The 16,820-nt window shown below is 34.1% G+C and overlaps 1 protein-coding gene across 1 annotated transcript in view; it reads right to left on the bottom strand.

Moving 5' to 3' along the window:
• LRRIQ1 (leucine rich repeats and IQ motif containing 1) overlaps positions 1–16,820 on the bottom strand; it is a 189,557-nt gene that overhangs the window by 105,073 nt on the left and 67,664 nt on the right. The window contains 3 exon segments of the mRNA XM_030819891.1: positions 3,644–3,845; positions 7,147–7,596; positions 9,797–9,976. Of these exon segments, the coding sequence (XP_030675751.1) occupies positions 3,644–3,845; positions 7,147–7,596; positions 9,797–9,976 (832 nt within the window).

Consider the following 16,820-nt stretch of genomic DNA (forward strand, 5'->3'; position numbering starts at 1 on the left):
ATTCTAGTAACATGAAATCCTATGTTATTTTACTTACACTGTCCTTTATGCGTGGAATTCCTATCTCTTACCTATCTACATTGAGTCCTACTATTTCTTAAGGCGTAGCTCATATCCTTTAAGTGGGGTAGGGTAAGTGCTATAACAGAGTAAAAATGCATAATAATCCAAAAACAAGAGTTTATCTCTTCATCACATAACAAACACTGAGAGTAAACAAGCCAATGGGACAGCACTTTAACATGAGGTGACTCGGGTAGCCAGACTTTGCACTCTTCAGTCCCAACAAGGATGCACCAGAGGCTGTCTCCATTTCAGCCAATCAGAAAGGGAAAATGAAATGAAGGAGTGTCTGTGGGAGATTTTATGGGGTAGATCTGAAAGTGATATGCACAAATCTACCATTGACATTCTTTTTTTTTTTTTTTTGAGACAAAATCTCACTCTGTTGCCCAGGCTGGAGTGCAGTGGTGTGATCTCGGCTCACTGCAACCTCCTTCCCCTCTGGGTTCAAGAGATTCTCATGTCTCAGCCTCCCAAGTAGTTTACAGGCACCTGCCACGATGCCTGGCTAATTTTTTTTTTTTTTTTTTTTTTTTTTAGTAGAGATGGGGGTTTCACCACGTTGGCCAGACTGGTCTCGAACTCTGGACCTCAAGTGATCCACCCACCTCGGCCTCTCAAAGTGTTGAGATCACAGGCATGAGCCACTGCGCCCAGCCTATCATTCACATTCTAATGACGAGAACTCTTGACAGCTCAGTTGCAAGGAAAGCTTGGAAATCTAGTCTGGCTCTATGCCAGGAAGAAGAGAAGAATGTGGTTTTGGTGAACAGAGAGCAGTCTCTGGCATATCTTTCACAAAACCTTTCATTTTGATCCTTCTTAAGCCCTGGCTGCTTCTGCTATATCACACTGTACTCCCTCAGAATGTTTAGGCAGTCTAAAATTCATATTTTAAGATGAGTCATTTAAGAAGCTAGATGATTGTTCCCAGCAGATGTGAAAATGGAGTTCACTTCAATGATAAGAGAATAGGATGTACAAAAGAGACTTAATATATATTAAGTTACAAAGACAGACTGAATGATGCTTCCTTTTGTTACTGATACAAAGAAGCTCAACTAAAGAACTCACAACAGAGATATCAGTCACAACTAGACTACTCATAAGGTAATGAACCTTCTCTTTATTGAGAGGAATGAAGCAAAAGTTGAATAGTTGTTTACTATCAATGCTGAAAAATGTATTGTTCATCCACGAATGACAGGCGGGAGTTTGGATGCATGGCGTCTACATTCCTTAGGTAGCAAAATAACATTTGGAGATAGTAAGTGAAGTTTCTTTTTATTTTTTCTCAGAGTTTCCTTGAATCAATTGCTGTCTCCTCACCCCCACCTCTATCAGGTAACAAAAACAGCTTTGCCTATGCACTGTTCTCAGGAGGAGTACAGTATAGACAAATTAAGTAAACGGAAATACTGGATACCTTGATTAGCAACTCAGCAAAGGTGTTTCTCTTGAAAGCTATGTCTTTAATATTAAGAGCTGAGAACTTGAGAGGAAGGGTAATTTCTTTTTTTCTGAATTTTAAGGCCATTTTTCCAGTTGCTCTTCCAGAATACCTTGGAGACCTTCCTGATTCCTCTCTATCTCTCATGTATTTGCTCTCAAGATAAAATCAACATATATTCTGGAATGTGATATTCTTACCACCTCTGCTGCTGATACTAGGGTCCATGCCAACGTTATCTCTTGCCTGGTTTACTGTAATAGGATGCTAACTGATTTGGCTTTTTCTGCCTCTGTCCTCTTACAGTATAATTGTGACACAGAGTAAACTTGACCACCTCAATCCACTGTTCAAATTCCACCAATGTCTTTCCATATCATATAAGATCTTTGACTTATAAATCCTACTTTGCTCCTTTTCATCACTCTCTAGTCACACTGGCCTCTTGCTACTTCCTAAACACTGTGAGTAGGCTACTAAATCGTGGCCTTAGAATCTGATGTTCCTTTGCCTCGAATATTCTTCCCACAGATATCGAATGGCTAAGTCTCTCTCCAGTGTCACATTTCCTGGTCTTACACATTCATCCTATCTAAAATGATAAACTTTTCTTTGATACTCCCATCCCACTTTGCCTGCTTTATATTTTCACCCAGCATATTTCTCATAGCTAACATATTTATGAACTGCATATTCCAACAGAATGTAAGCTACAAAGATTTTTGTAGCAAGAAATATTTGCTGGATGAATAAAGGGAAATGCTAAATTTTGTTTAATTACTATCATTTAACTTAGGTACAATACCATGAATTTCTACAGATCTTATTTTATTTAGTTTATATTGCATCCTCCACCAGGATATAAATTTCATGAAGGTAGGAATCTTGTTGATTTTAAGTTTTATTTCCTGAGCTTAGAATAATTCCTGACAAATCATACCTTCTAAAAAAATTTGATGAGTAAATAAACTTTTAAAAATGAGTGTGATCAACATGAACTTCATTTTAAAATCTGGTCTTGGAATATACTTTGTGAACTGCCTGTGGGGACCAATTCGTAAGGTACTGCCAGTGGCATCTAAGAGTTGAGAGAAGTTCCTGGACAACAGAAAGAAGGAAACTGGGAACCTCAGTCTTACAGCTGTGAGCAAATGAGCTCTTCCAGCAACAAGTTGGACTGGAAGAGGACCCAAGCCCTAGATGAGATCTAAGGCCCCAGTCAACACTTTGATATCAGACTGGTGAGACACTGAGCAGAAAATCCATCCATGTTGTGCTCAGACTTCTGAGTTACAAAAATTTTACAATAATAAATGGTAATGTTTTATACTGCTAAAACAAACAAACAAAAAACCCTGGTCTTGGTGAGACTGAGTCAAGTCTATTAATTTTTTGCTTTCTAAATTTTTAAATGAAATATTTGAAAAACTTTAGCAATTATTTTGGTAGATTTTCAAACATACAGAAATAGCTATCAAGGCCAAGTAAGACCTGCTTTGGCTAATCAAATGTTAGCAGATGTGACAAATGACATACTTGATGAGAAGCTGTTGTTGTTGGTTTTTGAGACAAGGTCTCACTCAATACCCAGGCTAGTGTGCAGTGGTATGATCATAGCTCACTGCAACCTCACACTCCTGAGCTCAAGCAATCCTCCTGCCTCAGCCTCCCAAGTAGCTAGGACTACAGGTGTGCACCACCACACCCACCTAATTTTTGTATTTTTTGTAGATATGGAGTCTCGCTTTCTGGGCCAGGCTGATTTCGAACTCCTGGCTTCAAGCAATCCTCCTGCCTTGGCCTCCCAAAGTGCTGGTATTACAGGCTTGAGCCACCATATCCTGCCTTGATGAGAAGTTTTAAATATGGTTGTGTGGTCCAGCTTGACCCTCAGTCATGCAAATGGTATTTTGTATTTAAGGCTTATTCCTTCAATCCAGATATCAAGCAGAGCCACAGCCAACCCACAGCTAACCTGCAGCTAACCTGCAGCCAACATGTCACTTGAATAAGAAATAAATCTACATAACTGTAATCACTGAGATTTGGAGGTTATTTTTAATACAGAATAAACATGAAAGACAACTAATATATCTTTTGTAACTATGTTACCAAAAGATTGAAATTAACCTGAATAAGAATAGCAGCCTTCTCCCTCTGTTTTTGGATATTGACAATATTTTCTCTTTTTCCTTTCTTTAAAATAGTCTGATTCTTGATGGAAGAATTTGGCAGGCCTTCTGTTGCAGCAGTATGTAGCCTTGTGGAGAAATGAATCTGTCTGCGCATGAGGTAACCACGCCAGTATGACTGGATTACAACAGCTGCCATACTATTAAGAGGAGAAAAAAAAACACACTTTTTTTATCTGTAAATACACAGTTGTAGATAAAAGGTCCTCCTAAACAATATTTTAAACAAAGAACACATAAAGTATTATTTAAAAATAAGACCACTTCTTTTGTTTAACCATTGTCATAGAAGTAAAAATAGTAAGAAAACCTTCCAATCTGAAGAAAAGAAATGGGCCAGTAGTTGGATATGTGGGTAAAAGGGAGTTTCATTTGTTTCTTTTAAGGAGGGAGATTTATAGAGATTGTGTTTCATTCTGGGGATATTTGTCCAGACAGAAGGGGGAAAAGTGGTGAGGAAGAAGAGAGGGGACAAATGTAGGAGCCAATGTTTACTTGGCAAGAGAGGGTAAAATCCTATTCATTGTCGAGAAATTATCTTCAAATGTAAGAGGAAGGAGGCTTCCTTTACTGTCAGAGGAAGGACCCTATCAGGTGCTTAGGAGCTTCACTTTCTTCTCTGCCCACAAACAGCAAACAGTTAAATTACACTCTTACAGACTCAGTAGTAAATACTTAACATTTTTCTGGTCCACACCTATTTGCCAATTTCAGGCAATGAATGGATCAATGTTATGTGTTTTCCATATCCCCTTAAGTTGCCCAGCAACATTAGCAAAATGTGATTTAAAATGTACATTGATTACAAAAGTGGATTGTCGGTGTGTTTAGTAATTTAACTCTTACTAATCGGAAATGTTTTACTTTCCCAACATAGATTATTAGAGGAATATTATCAAGGTAAAGAGTGTAGTCAAAGTGCTGACTATTCTCTCTTACTCTGTTTTCAAATTCCTGACATTGGCTTAAAAAGAAGATAAGTAATTCTTGGCCTATCTCCACTTTCTAATGTTTCCTTGAAATAGTTTTCAATAATTTTATAATTGCCAAATCCAATGAAACTTTTTCCTCATACAATTTAGTTTAAGGCAAAGTGGAATGAAGTGATAAACTCTACTAGATATGACCACACATTTTTTTTTCTCATAGTAATACATTTCTGGGAAATTAAAAAGGAATTATGAAGCCATTTTCTATTGCTGTTTTGGCTTATTATCAGTATTACTATCATCATCATTGTTATCGTCATCATCCCCATTTTATGTAAAGCCAGTAGAAGTCTCCAAACTGTCTTACTATGAATAGAATATTGAAGTTAAAGGCTAAAACATATGGTCTAAGATAAGCTACTTGAATTTCCAGTACTTTGAAAAAAAATTCATGTTCCAACAAATCATTTCCTCCTCCTAGGGTAAACAGAACTTTGTAAATTTTGATATAAATATAATTCACATTTATTAATTCAATCGTCCATTCATTACTTCATCTTTTGAAGAAAAATGGATTACGGGATTTCAAAGCACCTTTAATAGGCACTTTGGGTGATAAAAGAATCGGAAAACACATTTGCAATATGTAACTAGTAAAAATTAAAAGGCTTATGGGAAAACACATCAAACCTGAGACAGTATCTTATATTTCTTTATAGACACATGCAAGTTTCACAAACTGTAACTGTGAATTTCTTGTAAAGTCATTGATTGCATGAATTCCTCAGCCTAATATCATCAAAATTCTCCAGGGAAAACAAAAACAGAAGGTAGATAAGGGGTATTTTCTTCAGTGACACTAACATATGGACTGCTTTTCACTACATTGAAAGCAGATAAAGAAGCTGACTTTATGGTTTCCTAAATGTAGGGTGCACTACAGGTTAAGAAAAACAACTCCATGATCATCATCATCATCATATTTTTGGCAAAAATTATAATGTCAAAATTGTCTTTAGAATAAGAGCACATGTAAATAATTCTTAGGAAACTCTTATACAATTGGCAATGAATCTCCTGAATCACTGAATGTTGAGATTCAGCAATGGGTATACATTTTCTTTCCCATTTATTCTTTGGGTCTTTAGTTTATCTATATTTTCAGTTCTTCTTCCTTACTTATTATCATCATTTGGCTATGTTATTTAGGATTAAGAAGTTAAAAATATTGTTTATATGAAATTTCAATAGGCAACATTTGAAGTGTTTGGAGCAAATGCAATCAATTAAACTGATAAAACATAAATCAGAAAATATTAAAGCCACTTTTGATAAATATTAAAAATTTACATTAGGAAATATAAGTTAGTTTCAGCATATCAAATTACTTAAACTAGCTCCCAGAAAAAAAAAAAAATTACTCTTTACCCTGACAACTTTTGAAAAAAAGGAAGATTGGGAAAAGCAAGATTTGCTAGCTACTGTGATATTCTGACATTTGCACTGCTCAGCACCAGTAATTTATAAGAGAAGCTAAATCTGAGCAATTTTTCTTTTCTTAGCTTGACTGAGGCCAAAAGTAAAAAGAACAAGAAGAAACTGACAGGCCAAAGTAAAACCTAATCTTTGCTGGTTCAATAGTCACTAGCTTTCTAAAATTATTTAATGGTTATAAGGGGGTTTACTTGATTGATCATACAGAATATTGCCCTACCTTATAGATCTATTAATGCCAAAAAATTATAGCACATACATTCAAATACGTGCAAAGATGCTCTTTAAATGTTTATTAAATCAATGGGCAAATAAATGGCATGTGCAAAGGTATATATATATTTTTTTATTTTATTTATTTATTTATTTTTGAGATGGAGTCTCGCTCTGTCACCCAGGCTGGAGTGCAGTGGCACGATGTCAGCTCACTGCAACCTGGCCTCCCGGGTTCACGCCGTTCTCCTGCCTCAGCCTCCCGAGTAGCTGGGACTACAGGCGCCCGCCACAACACCTGGCTAATTTTTTGTATTTTTTAGTAGAGACGGGGTTTCACCATCTTAGCCAGGATGATCTTGATCTCCTGACCTCGCAATCCACCCGCCTCGGCCTCCCAAAGTGCTGGGATTACAGGCATGAGCCACCGTGCCCGGCCTGCAAAGGTATATTTTTAAAAAATGAAAATACTTGATTACTCAGAAAATGTTTTTATTATTTTTAGACTGTGATATTTTGTTTCTCCTTAAAACATATTAATTATTTAGAAATTACAAGGCAGAAAAAAAATTCACATTTACTTATTTAAATACTACTAGAAATTAATCAAATTAATATGCACTATAATGATTTGCATGCCTCATGAAAACATAATTAATGCACCTCATGAAAACATAATGGAATCGGTATGAAATATGATTGTGATTTAAATCCTTCAGCAAATTACTAGGTACCATTGACTAATATCATCCATCAAAAGTAGTAAACATCCATCTATAAAAGAAACATTATTTACATATCTTACATTTTTTCACTAGGCTCAATATTTTGGTGATTCCTCGGCAAAGAATTTGTCATTACTACTTCCTTAAATGGGCTTCTCATGGTGGGAATACTGCTTGCCTTGCTGTCTTCTCTCTTCTGACATACTAATATTTCCTGATGTCTTCCTTCCATATTTTCACATGTGGAGGAGTTGCTTAATGGGGAGTGGCTGGAGACGGAGTCCATCCATTTCTCAGGAATATCTGGTGAGTCTGGATTACCTTCATGTGCACAAGAGTAGAAGACTCCATTTTGCAGAGTGCTGTCACTGTTTACAGGGGCCAAATGATTTTTATGGGCTTCTGATTCATCTTTCTTCATGATACTTACATCCCCTCGTTCGTGTGCATGTCGGTATTCAGTACTAAGTATCATCAATTTCTTAAAATAATGACAGAGATTTTCTGCAGTATCCAAGGTAAATACATCTCTGAACAAATAAATGATGAGAACATTTAATAAGAATAGTATCAGCAAATATTAAAACTTGTGCAAGTTTTGAAAATTTCACTGTTTGGCCTCAAATGAATATTAAACTTCACTACAACATTCATTATAGATTATTTCTAGTTGTTTATATAAAAATTGATCTCGTTTATAACAAAATTTGAAAACATTTGTTTAGTTAATTTAGATCCATCAGTCCAGACAAAATGTCTGGAAGTTTTAGGACCATTTTTATTCTAGGTATTTTTGGTACAAATGAATGAGAAAAATTCATGCTTTTATTACCATAAACATGAGAAATCATGGCTGACTAAATTTGGAGAAGTTATTTATGAAATAAAGTTAAAAGTGCTTTCTACATTGACTTTTGCCACGCAAAATATTTGTATTGGACTTTTAAACAAAGAACTTACATTATGGGAAAATTTTTATTCCCATTTATCTCTGGAAAAATAATAATCTATTGCAAAGAGAACTCAAGTACTTTAAGACATAAATGGCTAAGATTCTCTTGAACAATTATTGGATTTCTAGCTTTTGAATTTTATAACTTGTATAATTAATCAAATTTTAATGTTGGCTGGATTTGAAGTTCTCAATAAGAAATGTAAAGGACTTTTCACTTGTATGAGCCTTATTCTTGGCTACATTTTGTCTTCCTTTATTTTTATTTCATGTCTAAAACTTTTTGCTTATTTCTAACATATTTTCTGGCTATATTTAATATATTGCCATAAGCTGCCTAATTTTTTCTGAAAAATACAGCATATAAAAAATAAAATGTTAATCACATCAAACAAAATGAAAGTTACAATTATTTCTAAAAATGTAGAGACAATTTGATAGCTCCTATGTTCACAAAGGTAATTTTAGACATTAGCATAGGCTCATCAAGATATGTTTTATATTTTGTATTTCATTCATTTCGTTGGCTAATAATGCAAAAAAAGGTTTGATATTAGAATATTAAGTGTTTATGGTTACTTGTTGAACTCACCACCACTTATGCATTCAACATATAAAATATAGTCTATTTTACATATTATAAAATTAGAATTTTCTTTCTTCCTATAGTCTTTCCATTTGCAAGGCTAAAATAAAACTTAAGTTGCAATAAAATAAATAGTCCAAAGGACTACATTTAAAATCTCATGTTGAAATTTGGATTTCAAGGGAATGTCAAGACTCACCTTTACATACAAAATTGTATATTACCACATATATACAAGTAAATATTATTTTAGATTTGCATAAAGACAAATGTAAATAATCATAGTATTTGTTACATTAAACATTACTTATAACAATTGAAATTATTTTTAATGATGTGAGATTTCCTTTTAATCTAAATAGACTATGTTCAAAAATATTTACACAGAAAATGAACTTTTACATAGGACAAGCATATATAAAAGTATTAATAGCAAAACCTTAAGAATATAATTTAGTAAGAAAATTTAGACATTTGGAAGCGCATGTTATTTTTCCAATTGCAATGGAGAGTCATTGTAAGTGAAACAATACAAAATCACTTTTGTTTATAATTTACATTTTCTGACATAATGCAAATTAAAAAGTACAGTTTTAGAAATATCAATTATAATGCATTCAGAATTTGAGGTGGGGAATAGGAAGCTTTCTTTCTTCAAAATTTGATTCTGATTACTGTCAACTTCTGTAGTCTAAATAGGTGCAAGTGCTGACTGCTTTTTTCTACTGTGCTCCCATAATACCTTGACACATAAGTATATGTATGCTATTTTAATACATAATATAAATTACATGTGTTATAAAACTTCACTCTATTCTAGGTGTTTACCCAATTTTCTCTTATGTTAATTTGTGAATTATTTGGGGATAGTCTTGCCTACAATAATTGTTGAATAAAATTATGACTGAATAATTGATGAATTTTTGCCTCTTGTCTTGATGCTATCCACATGCTTTCATTTTCTTTATCTAATATTGTAGCATTTAAATATGTGAAATTATGTTCAAAATACATATTAATATATTTCAAGAATAAAAACATGACGCCTAAAGTTTTTTAAAGGTAGACTATCCCCAAAACACACTGTTCTAATCCAAAAAAGTATAATTGTGTTAATCAGAATATTTTAAAATCAAATTTATAAATTACATTATTGATTCTAAATACATCAATGGGAAGATCACAATCTTACCCTTTTCCAGTTATATAATTTTCAATTAGCAAGTTGAATTCTCGAATCTGAGACTGACAAAGTGCAAGGAAACCTGCTGATTCCAGTTGATTGTGTTCTTCAGTGCGGCTTTCTGAATTAGAGTTTAGCATATTGCCATTAAGGATTCTCAGAGCAGGCAACACTTTAAGTAGAGAATCCCTATTGAAAACAACAAAAATGTTAATAATCCTGATCTTGATAAGGAGAGTATATATCTCAATAACCATATGCTGATCATTTAAATAATACAAGCACAGGATATATATCTCAGAAAATGTGACTGAAAATTTTCTGAAAATAATACTCAGAAAATGTAGGGAAAATGATAGAGTTAGATTTTGTTGTTGTTGTTGTTGTTGTTGTTGTTACATTTCTTTAAAAAGCATGGCATCAGGTCATATAGAAAGTAAGTTTTAGAGTTAGTCCTTTAACCTTTTTCTTCTAAAACACAAATGAAAGATTGAAACTTGAAAACTCAGGCTGGAATTTGGAGTGTAAAAAGATGCATTATGAAAAGAATAATAATATTAGATAAACTTTTAAACAGAAGATAACTATAATAATCTTACCAAAAGTTGTCTTTTATTTCAGAAACAGAGGTATATTCTGACTGTTTCTCTTAGTAAAATATACTGAGAGTAGGACTAAAACAAGAGAGGTAGGATATTACCCTGCTTATCATGATCTGGAACATCTAAAATTATATTTTCTCCCGAATCTTGCTAAGGATTATAAAGGTAAAAATCTTCAAGGCATTTGCAAAAGTCTATATCAATTTTTGGTGGTGCGCACCTGTAGTCCCAGTTACTCAGGAGGCTGAGGCAGGAGAATCACCTGAACCGGGGAGGTGGAGGTTGCAGTGACCCAAGATTGTGCCACTGCTCTCCAGCCTGGTGACAGAGCGAGGCTCCATCTCAAAAAACAAAAACAAAAACGAACAAACAAACAAACAAAAAAACTAATGCTGTGAAAAAGCCAGGTCAGACAGCAAGAGCTTTCCATCAAGCTCAGCCATTTAGAACTACTAGCCGAAACCCTTCTCAAGGAGAGTGTAGGTCTCTTTTCACCAGACTGCCGATAGTTACAGGGGAAAAGTGAAGTCCTTCAATAAAGTTAATCCCTTAATTAAAAACTAATAGTTCCTATGGGGAAACTATACAACTCTAATGAAAGAGATCCAAGAGGAACTAAATAAATTAAGAGATATCCCAATGGGGGGGTTCATGGATAGGAAGACTCAATATTGTCCAGATGTAAGTTATTCCCTTATTGATCTATAGATTAAACTCACTCCCAACCAAAATTATAGCAAGGTATTTTGTGGATATCAACAAAGTGTTTCTACAGTTTATGTAGAGAGGCAAAAGATCCAAAATAGCCAACTCAATATTGAAGGAAAACAACAGTTAGAAGACTGACACTAACTGACTTCAAGACTTAATATGAAGCTATAGTAATAAAGACAGTATGGTATTGGTGAAAGAATAGACAGATCAAAGGAACAGAATAGAAAGTCCAGAAATAGACCGACACAGATATAGCTAACTGATCTTTGGCAAAGGAGCAAAACCAGTACAATAGAGCTAAGATAGTCTTTTCAACAAATGGTGCTGGGACAACTCAAAGTCCACATGAGTAAGCATGAAGCTAGACAGACTACACCCTTCACAAAATATTATCTCAGAAGGAATCAAAGACCTAAATGTAAAATATACAAAGTTAAAACTCCTAGAATATAACATAGGAGAAAATCTAGATGACCTTTGGTATGATGATGATTTTTTAGATAAAATGCAAAAGGTATGTCAGTGTGTAGGAAGGAGAGTTCAAAAATCACCAAAGGTATAATCAAGTAAAGAAAAAATACATTTGATTTCATTAAAATTAAAATTTTCTACTGTATGAAAGACAATCTCAAGAGAATGAGAAGACAAGCCACAGATTGGGAGAAAACATTTCAAAAGATGTATCTGATTAAGAACTGTTATCCAATATATCAAAGAACAAAAGTCAACAATCAGAAAATGCACAAACTAATTTAAAAATAGGCAAGAAACCTCAACAGACACCTTACTAAAGAAGATATACAGATTACAAGTCAGCATATAAGAAGACGTTCAACATGATATTCATTAGAAAATTGAAAATTAAAATAACAATGAGACAATGTGATACCACTACGTACCTATTAGAATGGTCAAAATCCATAAATACTGACAATACCAAATGCTGGTGAAGATACAGAGCAAGAGAAACTCACATTCACTGCTGGTGGGGATGCAAAATGGTACAGCCACTTTGGAAGACAATTTGACAATTTCCTATAAAACTAAATTAAATCTCACCAAATGACCCCGCAATAACATTCCTTGGCATTTATTCAAATGAAATGAAAATTTATATTCACACAAAAATCTGTAAACAGATGTTTATAGCAGCTTTATTCATAATTGCCAAAACTTGGAAGCAACCAAGATGTCATTCAGTAGGTGAGTGGATAATAAACTGTGCTACAACTAGAAAATAGGATATTATTCAGTGCTAAAATGAAGTGAACTAGGAAGCCATGAAAAGAGGCGGAGAAAAGTTAGGTGCATATTATTAAGTGAAAGAAGTCAATATGAAAAAATTCACATACTATATTGTTCCAATTTAATGACATTCTAGAAAAGGCAAAACTATTGAGACAGTAAGATCACTAGTTGTCACGGGTTGGTGGGAGGCAGAGATGAATAGGCAAAGCACAGATTTTAGGGCTGTGAAACTATAGTTTATCATACTACAATAGTGGATACATGTAATTATATGTTTGACAAAACTTGTAGATTATGAAACACCAAGAGTGAACCCTAATGTAAACTATGGACATTGAGTGACAATGTCATTATAGACTCATTGATGGTAACAAATACACCTCTCTGGTGCAGAATGTTGATAACAGGAAAGGTTGTGCATGTATGGGGATGAGGTATGTAGGAACTCTGTACTTTCTGCTCAGTTTTGCTGTTAACCTATGACTACTCTAAAAATAAATTGTATTAATTAAAAAAAGAAAGTAACAACTCCTAAACACTAAATTAAGAATGACAAGGCAAGATTATTAAAATGTTAAGATTTAAGAAGTAAAACTTCAGGCAGATCTCTACCTAGACTGTACAGTCTAAGATGAAATATTCATTAATACAAACAGTTGTGAACTATAATTTTAGCATATGTATATATATTATAAAAGAAGTGGCCCATGAAGGCAAAAATGCCTAGGGCCAACCAAAGTAATAATGTATCTCTGTGTATAGTTATAATCTTGGTAGTCTTGGTAACAGTAAATTAAAAAATAATTACAAGAGATAAATAAATACATTTTCCTCTATAAAAGCAAAAAAAAAAAAACACATAGTTTTTCATGTACTGAGAACAGAAATAGCTCCCAACCCCCACTCTGCTCCCTCCCCTGAAAGAAAACTGAAACTTTTTTCTCATCAATATTTAAATAAGGGAAGAGGGAAATAAATTGGATTTGTTTCTTCAAGGTAATTATCAGATGATCTACATATTATGAAGCAGATAAAAAGCTTGACGCTTTGCTAATAAATAGTTTGATCAAGTTAAGAAAATATGAGTTCATATATTTTGAACTTGTTTAGTAGTTTTGAAACTACCAATGTTTACCAAATCATAAACTACCCTATTTGCCACAAAGTAATAAATAACATACATCGTGTTTCTGGTTGCATTAATTTTAAGACATGGTTCAAAGGCAGAATGTTATATTAAGATAACAGCTATTCATCAGAGGGGTTATGAGATAATCAGAGATAATCACCAGGGATAATCTTTGACCAGGGCTTTCTTCAGAACAAAGGAAGGTTACTTTCTGAAAATAAAACTGGTAATAATAAAAAATAAATGAAGAAATCAGCTATCCATAACCCACCTCACCAAGTTGTTTACTGTATTACTGATGAAGCTACATTGTATTCTAAATCTCCATAAAATTACTCAGTCAAGTTTTCTTAAAGGCATGACTGTGATGTCAAAATAACTTATTTAGTTATGATTATAAAATGCCAGGCATGAACTAATGATGTTTTTAAGATGTGATAATAAAAGGTACTGACAGTTAAGAATGCATCTCTTCAACCAGTATCAAAAAGAAGATACTCTGATTCTGTTGCTGGACCTTTTTCAAGACTCAATTTCCTAAATTAGAAGACTAAACATAAAGCTTCAACAACTTGATGGAAATAGCTCTTGAGAATAACCCACAGTTTATTCTAATTCAGTGGATGCCAAGCAGATTTTTGTCTGACACCTTGATCTCTAGAGTGGACCTGAGTGAATGGATGTGAATAAAGGAGGTCTGCCAAAGTCATGTTCTAGTCTTTGAAACAGATATATCTTACAAGAAAAATTAATAATGCAGATTTTCTTTTTTAAGTTGTATCTTTTTGGAGTTATATAAAGCAGATTTTTTCTTCCCCTACAGTATAATAATTTCTAGTTAAATAGTAACAGTAAACTGTTGAAACTTCCATACTTTTCACCGGAAAAAGTGATCCTGGATCCACAGGGGTAGTGCAAACGCAATAATGCCTGTGAGACCCTTTTGAGTAGCCATCTTTCAAGTCTCATTTTGGCTGAATGAGAAGACGTCATCAAAGCAAGCTAATACTCAGGCTGCTACCTGATATTCCCAAGGTCTAACAAACTGATTCTTATTCACTCTCTATATTCCTCAAGGAAGAAATTCAAGGCTAGATCCTTATATTGTGCCTCCAACACTGCAGCGCAGTGTTTCTGAAATGACCGGTTATGAACTACTGTATCAGTTGTACCTGGGATGCTTTGAAAAATGCAGTCTTTCCACATGCACGCAAATGTTCATTGCAGCACTACTCACAATAGCAAAGACATGGAATCAATCTAAATGACTATCAATGACAGATTGGATAAAGAAAATGTGGTACATATACACCATGGAATATACGCAGCCATAAAAAAAAGAGAATGAGATCATGTCCTTTGTGGGAACATGGATGGAGCTGGAGGCTATTATCCTTAGCAAACTAAGGCAGAAACAAAATACTACATTTTCTCACTTTGAAGTGGGCTAAATGATAAGAATTTATGAACACAAAGAAGAAAACAACAGACATTGGGGTCTACTTGAGCCAGGAGTGTGGGAGGAGGGAGAGGAACAGAAAAGATAACTATTGGGTACTGGGCTTAATACCTGGGTGAGGAAATAATATATACAACAAACCCCCACGACATGTGTTTACCTGTGTAACAAACCTTCACATCTGCTCCAAAACCTAAAATAAAAGTAAAAGAAAGAAAAAAAGAAAACTGCTGTCTTTGATTGTATGAAATAACCCTGCTGATAGGTTGGGGTAAGCTTTATTTTTTAAAGATAGCCTTCTTTATGCACACTAAAGAATAAGAATCGGGCCGTGGGTGGTGACCGCTCACGCCTGTAATCCCAACACTTTGGGAGGCTGAGGCGGGCGGATCACGAGGTCAGGAGATCCAGACCAGCCTGGCTAACACGGTGAAACCCCGTCTCTACTAAAAATAAAAAAAGTACAATTAACCAGGCGTGGTGGTGTGCGCCTGTAGTCCCAGCTACTCGGGAGGCTGAGGCAGGAGAATGGCGTGAACCCAGGAGACGGAGCTTGCAGTGAGCCGAGATCGCGCCACTGCACTCCAGCCTGGGCGACAGAGCGAGACTCTGTCTCAAACAAACAACAAAAAAAGAATTTGCTAAGTACAATAAGAAATATTGTGGCACTGCTGCAGTTATACTATAATAATTTGTTTACCAGTTAACATTTCGACTGTTTTACATAAAGAGTATGACCGTTTCTTAGAACGGTATTCCTGGAACTCTGAATTTAGAGAGTACATTTCAAATACACAGATAGTGGGCTTCTATGCATAATAATTAATGACAAAATGAAGAGCTATTTTAACACAATAATCTAATATAAAAATTTGTTTTATCAGAAAAATGAACAGATAAATATATTTTACTATAAGCATATTTTATTTAATAAAAAATATTTTATACTCCAAAAAACAAAAAGAATAAACATAAATACATTCAAAGATAATATGGAAGTATAGGTTTGTTTCTAGTTGTTGCAACTGTTACTACACAAAAGTTGTTCAGATGGAAACTGATACCAGATCAGCAAGGAACAAAGTAATGATTTTATCATGAAATACTATATCTTGGTCATAGATGCTGATATAAATATTACATCCAATATTTCAGGTATGAGGAACAACTTTAGGGAATGTGGATAAAGAGAGGTTGAATTTTTACATTAGGAATACTTTGATGTTCTGTTTATCACCTTTATATAAAAAGTTTCCAAATGATTTAGTATTTGGAATTCTTTTGAATGTAGATATTTAGTTTGCTTGGATATTTAAGACTATAACAATATCTTGAAATTTGTGATTTATATAATCAGTATCCAGACTGGAGTTAGTGTTTTATTTTAAACATTTTCTTCATGTTATTTACTTATTAAAGAACAATCCACAGAACTGCATAACAGAGCAGTGCATGGATTGGTCTCAAGTTCTAAATGCAGACTTACAAGAGTTTATGATGAATATATTAGAAAGTGTCATAACAAGTTGATGAATGTTGGAAATGAAGTATTAGAATACTGTGAGATCTCAACACTAGTTTTTCCAGCTGGGCGCCTCCTAATCAAGGGCTGAACCAATATTTCATTTGGTGAAAACTTCCTGGTGAATATTCCACCACTTAAGAAGCTCTATTAATCATGAATGAATGAGAGAAATTCCCAAAGGAGATTTCAAACTGAGTCTATGGATTAAGTTTTAAAAAGAGATTTTCTAGTACATCAGCATTGTCCCTGTTATCACTGGCTAGACATGAAAGTAAGAAGCCAGTTGGGAAAATTTATAACTAATCCTTTTGTTGGTATCATGGGGTTATGTAAAGTTCATTGGAATATACTGCTTA

This window comes from Nomascus leucogenys, chromosome 10 (assembly GCF_006542625.1).
Source record: "Nomascus leucogenys isolate Asia chromosome 10, Asia_NLE_v1, whole genome shotgun sequence".
NCBI classification, from domain to species: domain Eukaryota; kingdom Metazoa; phylum Chordata; class Mammalia; order Primates; family Hylobatidae; genus Nomascus; species Nomascus leucogenys.